At 38.9% G+C, this 12278-nt stretch overlaps 1 protein-coding gene across 3 annotated transcripts in view; it reads left to right on the top strand.

Moving 5' to 3' along the window:
* Positions 1 to 4559, top strand: part of CHR4 (chromatin remodeling 4) — a 48146-nt gene extending 43587 nt beyond the window's left edge. For all 3 annotated transcript variants that reach the window (XM_088955935.1, XM_088955936.1, XM_088955937.1), the window contains 3 exons: positions 756 to 835; positions 934 to 1612; positions 2258 to 4559. In XM_088955935.1, coding sequence (XP_088812061.1) covers positions 756 to 835; positions 934 to 1612; positions 2258 to 4330 — 2832 coding nt within the window. In that variant the 3' untranslated portion in view covers positions 4331 to 4559. The remainder of the gene's footprint in view (positions 1 to 755; positions 836 to 933; positions 1613 to 2257) is intronic.
* Positions 4560 to 12278: the final 7719 nt, after the last annotated feature.

Here is a 12278-nt window from a genome sequence, read left to right on the forward strand (position 1 = left end):
AAACAGCAGCCTGAATTGTCTTTAATTCGGTTTCAACAGCTCCAGCCTGAACCACAAGAAGACCTGCACCTGCAGCCATTAGAAAGGAATTAGCATTAGAGAAGCATACTATTACCATGTCTACCCAATGAAGTATTAGTTAAACTTGCATCATATTGGATCTTAACAGCAGAACTTTGGGTACTGGTAATGCATTGGGATTTGGGAAAGAATAGGCCTATGCATGGGTTAGTGAACTAGATTCCCTAAGATCCTAACTGTTGATCTGCAAGCGCCTTTGGAAATAAATTCATTTCTTAGAATCCAAGTGTAGTAAAAAGCCCTGCAGTCCATCTCAAAAATTGAATCTGTATGCTAATTGTAAGGTAACTCACTTTAGCATTATAATATATACAAGGGCATGGTTTTGGTACTCTAGGAGTATCATAATCATATTATACTAGATTTTTTTTTTTTTTTTTTTTTGTTATAGAAACCTCTTGATAGGGTTTTCATTTTTAAAACATCGGTTTGAGTCCAATGCATTTTACTGTCATTAGTTTGGCATGAAATGCCTGATTATAACTTTCATATACATCTTTTTTTTTCATTTTGTTTTCTTCAATATTCATTACATTGAAGTTTTTTAGTTTATGTAATCACATTTTTGTAATAAAACATATCCATATAGTTTTTACTTTTCCTGATCAGTGTATGGTTTTGTCTTTTGAAAGATTCCTGTTTATCTTAGTTGTAACCTTAATATGTGAAAGCAGAGTGGTAATGAAGAGGAGGAGCCGGAGCCAGTCCCAGAGCCAGAATATACACCTGCTGGTCGAGCTTTGAAGGAAAAGTTGTAAGTTCAGAGACTTTTATGCAGTATTAGATGTGCATGTGCTTCTTTTCAAGTTAATATCTTACACTGTACAAACTGCTGATAATTGCTTTGAACAGTGCTAGGCTCCGTGCTAGACAGAAAGAAAGGCTAGCTCAGAGGAATATAATTGATGGGTCTCGTCCAGTCGAGGAACAGGTTGGACCTGAGTCACTTCCTCCTCCCACAGCAACTGATGACAAGGAAACAGAACAACCAGTTGAACCTGTCAGAGAGAAGGCTTTAGTAATTGATTTGGAAGATTACAAATTCAATCAACCTTCAGATGTACCAAAGAGCAAGAGCGATACAAATATGAGACAGGGGAGGTTCTCAAAGCATGGTTACAAAAATATGTTGGGCAGTCTAGACCTTTCTGTTAGACCTCCTGGCTCTCTTCCTCCTGATATCTTCTTACCAAGCCATCAGTACCATAGCACAAGTTACTCAAGCTCTGTGCCTACCAGCAATCTGTTGCCAGTTCTGGGGCTCTGTGCTCCCAATGCTAATCCACCAGAATCATCACACAGGAACTCTCGTTCTTGCAATGTACCACGATCAGACTCTGGCCAGAATAGCTTAGGTTTGGGGTTTCAAGATTTTCCCTTCCGCCTAGCTCCTGGTGCTGGAAATTCAGTTAATATAGGTCTTCAAGGCCGAGAGACTGCAGCAGATACATGTACAATACCAGATGCATCAGATATTCCACAATGTCGACTAAAAAATGTCATATCAGATGGTTGCTTCCCATTTAATCAGGTATATTCCCTCTTTAAAGGCTCTTGATGTTTGTTGTTTAAAGACTTCTTTAGAAACCTCCCCCGGGTTTTCTGACAACCATATAATCCTCCCGTCTTTTGTTCATAACAAAAACCTTCCTTTTATGGTTTTGAGAAAAGGTGCAAATACCTCCCTTCCGTTAGCATTTCAGTAAAGGCATTATTGTTCACCATTTAAAATTTCAACTTTACCCTTTTCTACTTTACTCTGCCTGAAAACCTTTAGAAGTGTAATTCTCTCTCTATTCTTCAGGCGGAGTAAGGTAAAAAGGCTGAAGTGAAATAAAGACAAGCGCATCTGTTCTTTTCAGGATAGTTTAGTAAATATACATCTGAATGAAGTTAGTGAAGGGTAAATATGGTATTTTAAAATATTTATGCATTACATCACTACTTTTTGTCTGGAAAGTTAACGGAAGGGAGGTATTTGCACCTTTTTTTTTTTTTTCAAAACTATAGAGGAGGTTTTTGTTAGGGTCAAAACATGGGAGGTTTATAGGATTGCCAGAAAACCCAGGGGAGTTTTTTTTTTAAATAATTTTTCATATGGTAAAATTTTTAGGTTGATACATGGTAAACCTTTCCATTTTAATGTTTTATCATTCCTTTTGTGACTGATCTGCAGTATCCTCCCTCGACAAGCCAAGGAAGAGGTCTTGATCCTCTAGACAATTCAGATGCTGCTTTCTCTGCTTTCCAGGAAAAAATGGCAGCACCTAAATTAGCACATGATGATAACCAGTTATCCAAATTCTCTCATTCGGCTAAAACTGTATCCAAACCCCTTCCAGATTTCTTACCAAGCTTATCCTTGAGCACAAGAGCTGAACCTGCAAATGACTCTGTTCAGGATTTTTCCACAATGCCATTGTTACCAAATTTCAGATTGGCACCGCAAGATATGCCAAAACATACTTCGGTGAGGGACATGCCACCCACATTGGGCTTGGGTCAAATGCAGACCACATATCCATCGTTACCTGAGAACCATAAGAAAGTTCTGGATAACATAATGATGAGGACTGGGTCTGGATCAAATATGTTCAGGAAAAGATTAAAGGTTGATGCTTGGTCTGAAGATGAACTTGATGCTCTCTGGATTGGTGTTCGTAGGCACGGAAGAGGTAATTGGGATGCCATGCTTCGAGACCCCAAGCTAAAGTTCTCCAAGCACAGAACTTCTGATGACCTTTCTTTAAGGTGGGAGGAGGAACAGCTCAAGATTTTTGATGGAGCTACATACACCACAACAAAATCAACGAAGTCTACCTCGTTTCCTGGCATTTCTGATGGAATGATGGCACGCGCATTGCACGGAAGTAGATTTTCTGGTCTTGGGACAGACCACTGCCCACCCCCTAAGTTTCGAACCCATCTGACTGACATGCAACTGGGTTATGGGGACCTAACACCAACCCTGCCACATGTTGAGCCTTCTGATCATTTTGGTTTTCCAAATGAGCACTACACACCTTTTCCATCACGGAATTCTGATAGGTTTTGGCCTAATTTCTCTGGGGATTTAAATGCTGGTCCCTCAGATAGACAAGGGACTTCTTCAAACTTACACCCGGAACAGCCATTTTTGCACAGTTCATTGGTAAGCAGTAGCTTGGGTTCATTAGGGGTGAATTACCCAAGCAGCTGTGATTTGCAGAAAAAGGAAGAACAGTTTGCAAGCAAGTATGCCAAACTGCCCAGTCTTTTGAACAAATCTCTAAATTTCCTACGTGATTGCCATAATAACTTGCGCGGTGGTGAGTTCACCAGCTCTGGGTTGCAGCCAGACCCCAATAAACGGCTGCACTATGGTCATTCTCCAGCAAAGGATGATGTAGCTGGAAGCAGTTCCACAACATGCAAACTTCCTCATTGGCTTCGGGAAGCCGTAAATGCTCCTGCAAAACCTCCAGAACCTGAACTGCCTCCTACTGTCTCGGCAATAGCTCATTCTGTTCGCTTACTTTATGGTGAAGAGAAGCCAACGTTTCCTCCATTTACAGTCCCAGGTCCACCTCCTTTCCAACCGAAGGATCCGAGGAAGAGCCTGAAGAAGAAGAAACGGAGGTTGCGTAAGCTCAGGCGAGTGACTCCAGACATCATAGCAGAATCCAGCAAAAACTTTCAAAACAACATGTTTGGTGAAAATGTTGCTTCAAGCTCCATTTCACTGGCACCACCATTGCCCTTGCTGCCACAATCAACAAGCAGTGCATCAGGGTTCCCTTGGATTGAGCCCAATCTCAACATGCCCTCTTTAAATCTAAATCTGACATGTTCACCATCATCATCAGTGTACATAAATCACCGAAAAAAACTGGCTGCAGGATTGTCCCCCTCACCTGAAGTCCTCCATTTAGTTGCATCATGTGTTGCTCCAGGGCCTCATATGTCATCGGCGCCTGGCAGTGAAAGCTCTAGCATCCCAAGGAATGAGCTGCCCTTTACCAATATTCGGGAATCAGTCGTCCAGGATGACAGCCCAAGCTTGAAGGGTGCATTCAACAAACGGAAGGCTGGGCAGAGCCCATTATCACATATTTGGAGTCAGGATCCCAAGGAGAGAAGGGAACGGACTGAAAGTGGGGACTCCAGCAAGACACAGTCAGACCCTTGTAACATTGACAGGCCTGAAGTAGAGGAAATATCTTCTGAAGAGACTGTATCAGATGATCATGGGAGTGAACATGAGCCATAGCCGTTCCTCATTGCACGCCAAGCTTCAGAGCCCTTGAGCAGGAGGGCTCTTGTTTTTTGTAAGCATGATTCATTTGAGTGTTTACTAGCGATGATAGGATCATTTAGGACATCTCGTGTAAAGCTTTTGTAAGAGAAAAGAAATATATAGCATCATCCCCTTGTTGGTATCCTTCCGTTTCTGTATGCAACTTGGTAATATAAAATCTTTGATCAGCATTAAACAACAATGACCCAAATCGCCAGATGGATTTTGATGCTCAAACAAACTGTTACTCGGACTTAGTTCACTACAACCTGGTACCGAGTGGCCACTGCTCAGACCTACTCTTTAAATTCTCAACCTTCAGGATCTTAAAATTGGGTACACTTCATTGGAGCTAAACTTAGTCTAAATAACAAGTCCTAAGCCTTGTCTCAACAAGATGGGGTCAGTTACATGAATGATGAATGTTTAGTATCATATCCTTACTTCCATTCCACTGTTCAAGCCAGAATCAGCTTGTAAAGCTTGAATAATGTAGGATGGTGCACAAGACCAAGTGGAATTTCTGTTGTTAAAATATGAGGAGGATTTGGATCATTTCTTACTATTTCTATTCTCTCCATGTTCCTTTTGGTCAACCCTAGTCCTTGTAGCCCCTTCAAGTCTCAACTTGGTTTAAATAATATATCATCATCATTTAAGCTTTATCCCAACTAGAAGAGATAAGCTATATGGATCCTATTTCGCCATTCCATTCCATACTTTCATATCCCTTGTTAAATTGTTGTGAACAGTTAAATTATTTTATAATACTTAAATCCATGTTGCCTTTGGTCAACCCTAAGTCCTTATGGCCCAACTTGTTCTAAATAATAAATATGATCCATGAAATTGTTTATCGGGGGCCTATTTCCTTGGTCACATGAACTCACAGTAAATTCATTTTGGCATGATATTCCTCCCACCGCCATTGTATGTATATTTTGTTTTGTTTGAGCAATACAACCAGCAGTATCTGAAAGTCCTCCAGGAAGCACGTGTAGTTGGTTAGGAGTTAGGGCTTCACACTTGGTTGTTGGGTTCTATATATTTCAGAAGAAGTAACCCCCCGTTTGGGAGTGCTTATTTTTTAATTTTAGGCCAGGACCACATATTTAAGCACTTATATGCATTTTTTGGAAAGGTACCTATTGTATTTCTGACTTGTCTTGGCCTGTCACTTAATTTTTAAAATGCCTATATTATCCTGTTTAAGATAAGCGCTTTTTCACCAAACACTCATAAGCGTTTATTAGGATAAGCACTTATTTATCCAATAAGCAGACCCAAGCAGGGGATAAATCAAATTTCCAAATGGTACACAAACATGTACTAATAGTTCATAGGTTTTGACATGCTCGAAGACCACACGGTTCCACTAGTACATGGTACATACTGAGCTGAGCCAGGTTAAAGAATTGGTATCAAGTAACAGAGTACATTGAGGGCCCATTTCGTTTCCAGGAGTAGGGGTATCCATTTCAATTCCAACTGTTTGGTTGGTCAGAATTGAAATCTCATTTTCATTCCTGGTGGAATGGCATCCCCCATTTGAGGGTATGGTCATTCCTTTCCTCTCCCTTAGGAATTAAATCTCATTCCAACTGATTCCAATTTTAATTTTGATTCCTGTTTGAATCAGATGAAGAAATAGATCATTCTGATTCAAATTCTAAGAGATTTTGATTCTGATTGCAACTGACGAACCCTAAACTCTTAAAATATTTCATCAATTTCAAAATCCAAGTGATGACTGAATGGCTTATTGCTTTGTCTATGAGTGAATAAGTTTTAAGGAGATTATTAGTTCCTTAATAGCTGTAGAGCTGTAGCTGACATCGACTTGATTACTATAGTCTCAAATAATTTATTGTTTACTTAGGGGTGTTTAACGGAGCAATAAACCATGCATTTCAAACATTTCAGCGGTGTTTGGCATCGACGCTGTTGTCCCAGAAAATGGCACCACATCAGAAAAATGGTGTAACAAGAAACACAGGCTTGCTTGGTACAGCTGTTCCAGAAAACGACAACGCCTTAGAATTTGGGAAAGCATGGCCTGAGAAAACATCAAAATTGGTGTTTTCTCATTTTTGGAACTATTACTGGAAGGTATCATGATGTGACACTAATGTGGCATTAGATAATGCGGATCAATGCTGAAAAATGAGCCAAATGAAAACGAACCACTGAATAATATGGATCAATTCTATGTATCAGCAATGATGCCAAACAAAAAAGGAACCGTTTTCTCATAAAGCAGTGCAAGAGACCCTCATCCATACAGTACCATTTTCTCAAAAAGGCTCTGAAGAAACGGCATCGATGTCAAGTACCAACTTCATCTATTGTTACAAGGTCCATCTATATATAAAGCTCAAAATATCACATGGTATATTTCATATTATATATATTGGCTTTTGAACCCACCGAAACACCATTAAAAGGGATTAAAGAGAGTTTATAGGTTTAATCATTACTACCTCTCTTGTCCTAACTAATTCTTAAATGACAGCTTGAAAATTATAAAAAACAAATAAAGTATCGCAATCATTAAATCTAAGATCCATTTTCTTTTTCTTTCTTTTTTTTTTTTTTCCAGATCCATTTTCTTTTTCTTTCTTTCTTTCTTCTTCTTCTTTTTTTTTTCTTATTTTTTTTTTTGCATTGAATACGTTGACTATAAAACATTTATCAAATTGATGGATTCCAAGAGGTCAAGATGTTTAAAAATGCATGAGAAATATAACACTTAATAGTGGTGGTAGATATGAAATACCATGTTGCAGTGTGATGGACACACCATCCATAAACCTTCAGTAAGGAAGACAAGGGAAGTTTTATACTTTTATTTGTTTGTGCGTCTCACAGTTCAGAAGAAGAGAAGGCTTGAAGAGGGTATTACTGATTACTGAATTTAACATCTTCCTCTAAAATTATGGATATGAGTTAATTAAGAAGATTTCAATGTCAGGTTTTATAGGATCATTGTAAGGTTGATTATCCTTAACAAATCTAAAATACACTCACAATATCTGTAAGAGAAATGAATGATGGCTAAGCCTAAGATTTGCTTGACTTTGCTATTGTTGCTAGACTCGGATCAGACTGGACGGTTTTTTAACTTTTAAATCATTTTTTTAACAAGGTTAGTGGTCCAACTAGATGGCCGGACCATTTGATTTTTGGAAAATATTTAAGAATATTTTTATTAAAAAAGAGAGATTCCTAAACACCTGTGTATTAAAACCCTAAAAAATACGATACAATATATCCGATACAGGATGTATCATATCGAAATTTTAAATGTTGCACATGACCCAGTGGTCAAAACAGTTATACACCCGATCCAAGTGTAACAACATTGCCGAAAAGTACTAATTGGTTGGGGAATTGGGTGTCTCCATGGTTTGAGGCAGGTCATAAGTCATAACTAACTTTATCCAGCCCTAGGCCACAGGTTGGAGCTCTCACAAGGCCATGAAAACCCAATGTTTCTCCACTCTACATGGTTCTTAGGCTATAAACTGGATGGTCAGACAATTTCACTGTGGTCTGTGGGATCCCTCATGTCCATTATTGGCTTGAAGCAAAAAAAATTAAAAAAATAGAGAATAAAACAAATCTTTAGCTTTTTCAAAATTTTAAGTAAATCAATGATGAACAAAGAGAATCTGTATGAGCATTTGTTTGATAATCACATAAAGATCCGTTTGGTTCGTGGGAATAGGGGTCTGGAATCAGAGTGGTCCATTATGATTTCAATCATTTGATTGGGTGAAGTCAGATATCAGAATCCGGTTTCCACTCCTAGTGGAATGCGTTCTTACATTTGAGGGAATGGCCATTCCCTCCCCCTCCCTTGGAAATGTAAATCCAAATATGAATCCATTTCAGCTGATTCTGACTCTGATTCTAATGCTGATTTCAACTGTGAACCAAACAAATCCTAATAATGTTTTAAATTACTTATTTTAAAATTTACAACCAATATAGATGACAAATATGAGCATTTTCAAACAGGCTCTGGCTCTGGCTTTGGCCATTTAAATCAGTGTGAACAGATTTAAACTGGACTGGATGGCTGAACCAGTGACCTGCACAGTATTATGCAGGGGGAGATATTCCCAATTCACGGGAATAGTGTGTTATGAGTAGACATGGGCAGAGTTTTCATGGACAGGAAATCCCGCATTTTTTGTTTATGAATCTCAATTAAAGGATGACGGTTTTCATGATTTCAACTTTGAACAAGCTAACCATCTAGTTAACCAATAAAACCATGACCCGTGAGCATTCCGGTTTCCTGTCCGGTCCAACCACATTGGTTTGCACTCTTCCATTTGATTGATTCCCCACAATGTGTTCTCCACATTGCTAATAATATTTCAAGGTACAAATAAGATAACATGACTAACTGATCCTCTGATTTTCACCCTGCTTATATTTCATTCCATCTCAACTCTTTACACTATTACAGCACCTTAAATTTAAATTTATCAGTAACTCTAGCCACTGGAAAATTAAGGATTTTCTTTTGCCACATGGCTGATGACCTTTTGTATCTCATCAAGAAAGGGTGGTGCAGATCTGCACATGCACCCAACAAACTTAAAACTTCCACATACAACATTAATTATTTTATTTTTCAGTCAATTAGATCTCTCTCTCTTTCTCTCTCTGTGCTAAATGGTTATTTCTTCTTTCCCTTTTAATAAGTTTATTAACATGTGAAGAAAACCAATCACCATGCAAAATGTTGATGAAAAACCCAGCAGAAGGCGTGATTGAAGGTGGACTAAATGGATTCAATGGACACAAAAATGAAAAGATGCCAGCACACAATCTGGCGAGCTGAGCCCCCCCCTCCAGAGTCCAGAGACCCTTTTGTGTATCTGTGTGCTCATGTGGGTGTGCCCTAACAGCGTAGACAAACATGACATGGTGGCTCACCTTTACTCCCAAACTATTAGCAAGTGCTGAACCCCAAGTCAACACCCACCACATTTCCATGTTCAATCTCTGGTTCTCTGCTTGAGAAGCGAGATCAAGTTGTATTTTAAATTAAATGGCGTGAATCTCAAAGCATATCACAGCTTCCAACCCTCTCAACAGTGATAGACACTCAGCACCTCTTGATTCGTACAAATATCATATGACCCAGCATTCACGTGGGTCCCACGGATGAGCACAGTCACCAGTCTGATCATTCATTCATCATCCATAGACTTCATTTCCTCAACTACATCATATTGCCATGCATAATCCATTATAGATTGATAGAGTACCATAAGCTGCACCCTTTTAGGCAATATAATTCAAGTGGATCGATCAATCCCTTTCAGGAGAGTGAGTGATCTCTCAGAGATAACCCACATAACATGATGTGGGTCGTCCCTCTCTATCTCTATCTTCATTGTTGAATCGTTTACAGACCACAGAAAATGGGGGACAAAGAAAGAGCAAAAGATCTCTCCCTTGGTTTGATGGGTTTTCACCAAAAACCAGGAAACTGTCTCTTGGTGTGTGTTCCCAAGGAAAAGAAGAAAGAAGAAACAATGATTGAGATTTTGAGTTAAGACTTAAGAGGTTTCCTCTCTCTCTCTCTCTACTTAAAGTGAAGATAATCTGTCTAAAACAGATCAATAGAAAAAGGGGGAAAAAAAAGAAAGAAAATGTTAGAATCATCCAACTGTTACTATGAACATCTCTCTATCCCACTCTCTCTCTCTCTAAACCAAAACTCACGATGTGTCTCCTCCATGAATGAATATTCACATCCATAATATCTAAATCAGAGATACAACCTTTAAGGAAAGATTACACAAAGTGAAAAGAAGAAGAAGAAGAAGAAGAAGGAGAAGAAGAAGAATAAGAAGAAGAAGAAGAAGAGAAAATAAAAATAAAGCTGGTGAAGTAGGTAGTAAATATACTAGTGAGAAGTGGCCACTGCAACTAGTGATGGAGGTGGTCTTGAAGGGGTGGCGACGAACCTTGACGAGAAGGCGTGGAAGTGATCATAATTATCATCTAACATACTTCCACAGCCGCTTGTATCGAAGTTGAGAGCGTAGCTCAATGGATCATAATGGCAACGAAATGTACTAGCTGACCTACTTGCTGCACATAACATCCTACTGCGTCTCTTCAATTTTCTCATCAGCTTCATCAGGCAACCACAGTCCCCTGACCGGTGTCTGCTGCTGCCTGTGGTGGTCTCGGCGGTGGTCTGAGTCGCCCTGGTGGCGCCACCACCATCGCCGCAATGGCTGGTGGTTGTGTGCTTTGGCCACCATATGAGCCCCATGTGTGTCATCTCTCTCTCTTTCTCTCTCAGAAACAAACTCGACCCTGAAATTTGAATGGTGGAGAGCTGAGTGAAAGTGAAAGACTGAGTGTGAGCTTGATTGTCTATGTTGTTGCTCATCAGCTCAGATTTAAACTGCATATATATATTAGCAGCTCTTTTTCAGATGGGTCCTTGCATTTTCATGTATTTCTCTTTATGTCCTTCCACTCTTGAGCCATCTGAATTATCTATTCATGACTTGGTCATGATTTGGGGGATGGTTTAACTTGCCACGTGTCTCATATAGAAAGAATCAGAATTGGGACCCACAATCACACAAGGCCCTCCTTATTGACAGGCTAGGGCACAAAAATCAAAGTTTCAGAGAGTGATTGTGTCTCAGTTCTTTGTACTAATTGAGAAAAAGGTCTATAACAACTCCTACAAAGCTCCAAAGCTCCAAAAATCAAAGCATGTATTACATGGCTAAAGTCATCCGATCCAGCTCATTCTTACCCCCACGATGTCTTAGGTGGGGGACCTTATCAATGGTGTCTTCCAATCCTTTCAGTATGAAACATGGTGGGTCAAAGGGGACTACTTCAAGTTGAATCTACAGATTTTGTAGCCCCAAAAGAAATTCTTCCTTCTATATATAATTTTTGCATTTGATTGTAACTAAGAAAATTGGCTTCTTTAAACTGAGAAGACAAAAATAATTAATAAAAAAAAGGAAAACTCTAGTTATGAATGCTTGCAACAGCTTTGTTAATATGCAAGGGAGAGATCTTTTGTTCTTCCTATCCTTTTGGGTTTATCCTTTTTAGTGAGAATTATTTTAGTCCAAAAAAGAAAAAAAACAAACAAACAGACCCTTGCCTTATTTAAGTCCTAAACTGTTGCAAAATTTTTGTGAACTTGAATGAAATTTCTTCTCTCCAAAACTTGTAATGATTAAGAGGTTTGGAGGAGAGGGAGAGAGACAGAGGCACGGATTGGCCAACACACTATAGTCTTGGTGACTAGGGCATCCTGTCTCTTTATGGAGGTCATGTGTTTAAGCCCGTGATGGGGTTGACTTGTATGATCTGTGTCTAGTTTGTTGGTTTCTGTTTGTTGGAATGCCCCAAGTAAACCTTCTTATCTTAATTTGGTGGAAAGAAGGAAACTGGGAAAAAAATGAAAGATAAAAGAAAGTCTAAAAGGTGAATTTTTTGATGGTGCCAAAATAAAGTGGGAAGAGGTGGTAAATATATTAGAACTTAGGGTACATTTGCAGAAAATTCTGTAAATATATTTAATGTTTTTTATGATTATAGGTAAATACAATTTTTTTCCATTTTTCTTGTCCTTTTTTTTTTAATTGGTAAGAGTTCTCTAACATAGGAACCAGGAAATGCTTTCTATACTAAACAGGTCAGATGTCTATATGATCTCTACAACATCTTAGTGCTATATGGTAGTTTGGTACCATGATGTGGGCAATCTAGACCATTTGTTTGATGAGGGACCATCTTGATTGATTAGTAAAATGTTCAATTTCCTATTAATTAGTCAGCTCTTTATCATTTCATTCATTAGATATTTTGCAAGAAAAGGGGCTTTTTTTAGCTAGCCACATGGCAGAATCTGTTT

The sequence above is a fragment of the Nelumbo lutea genome, chromosome 7 (genome assembly GCF_056320005.1).
Source record: "Nelumbo lutea isolate HS-2025 chromosome 7, American lotus-T2T, whole genome shotgun sequence".
Lineage (NCBI taxonomy): Eukaryota > Viridiplantae > Streptophyta > Magnoliopsida > Proteales > Nelumbonaceae > Nelumbo > Nelumbo lutea.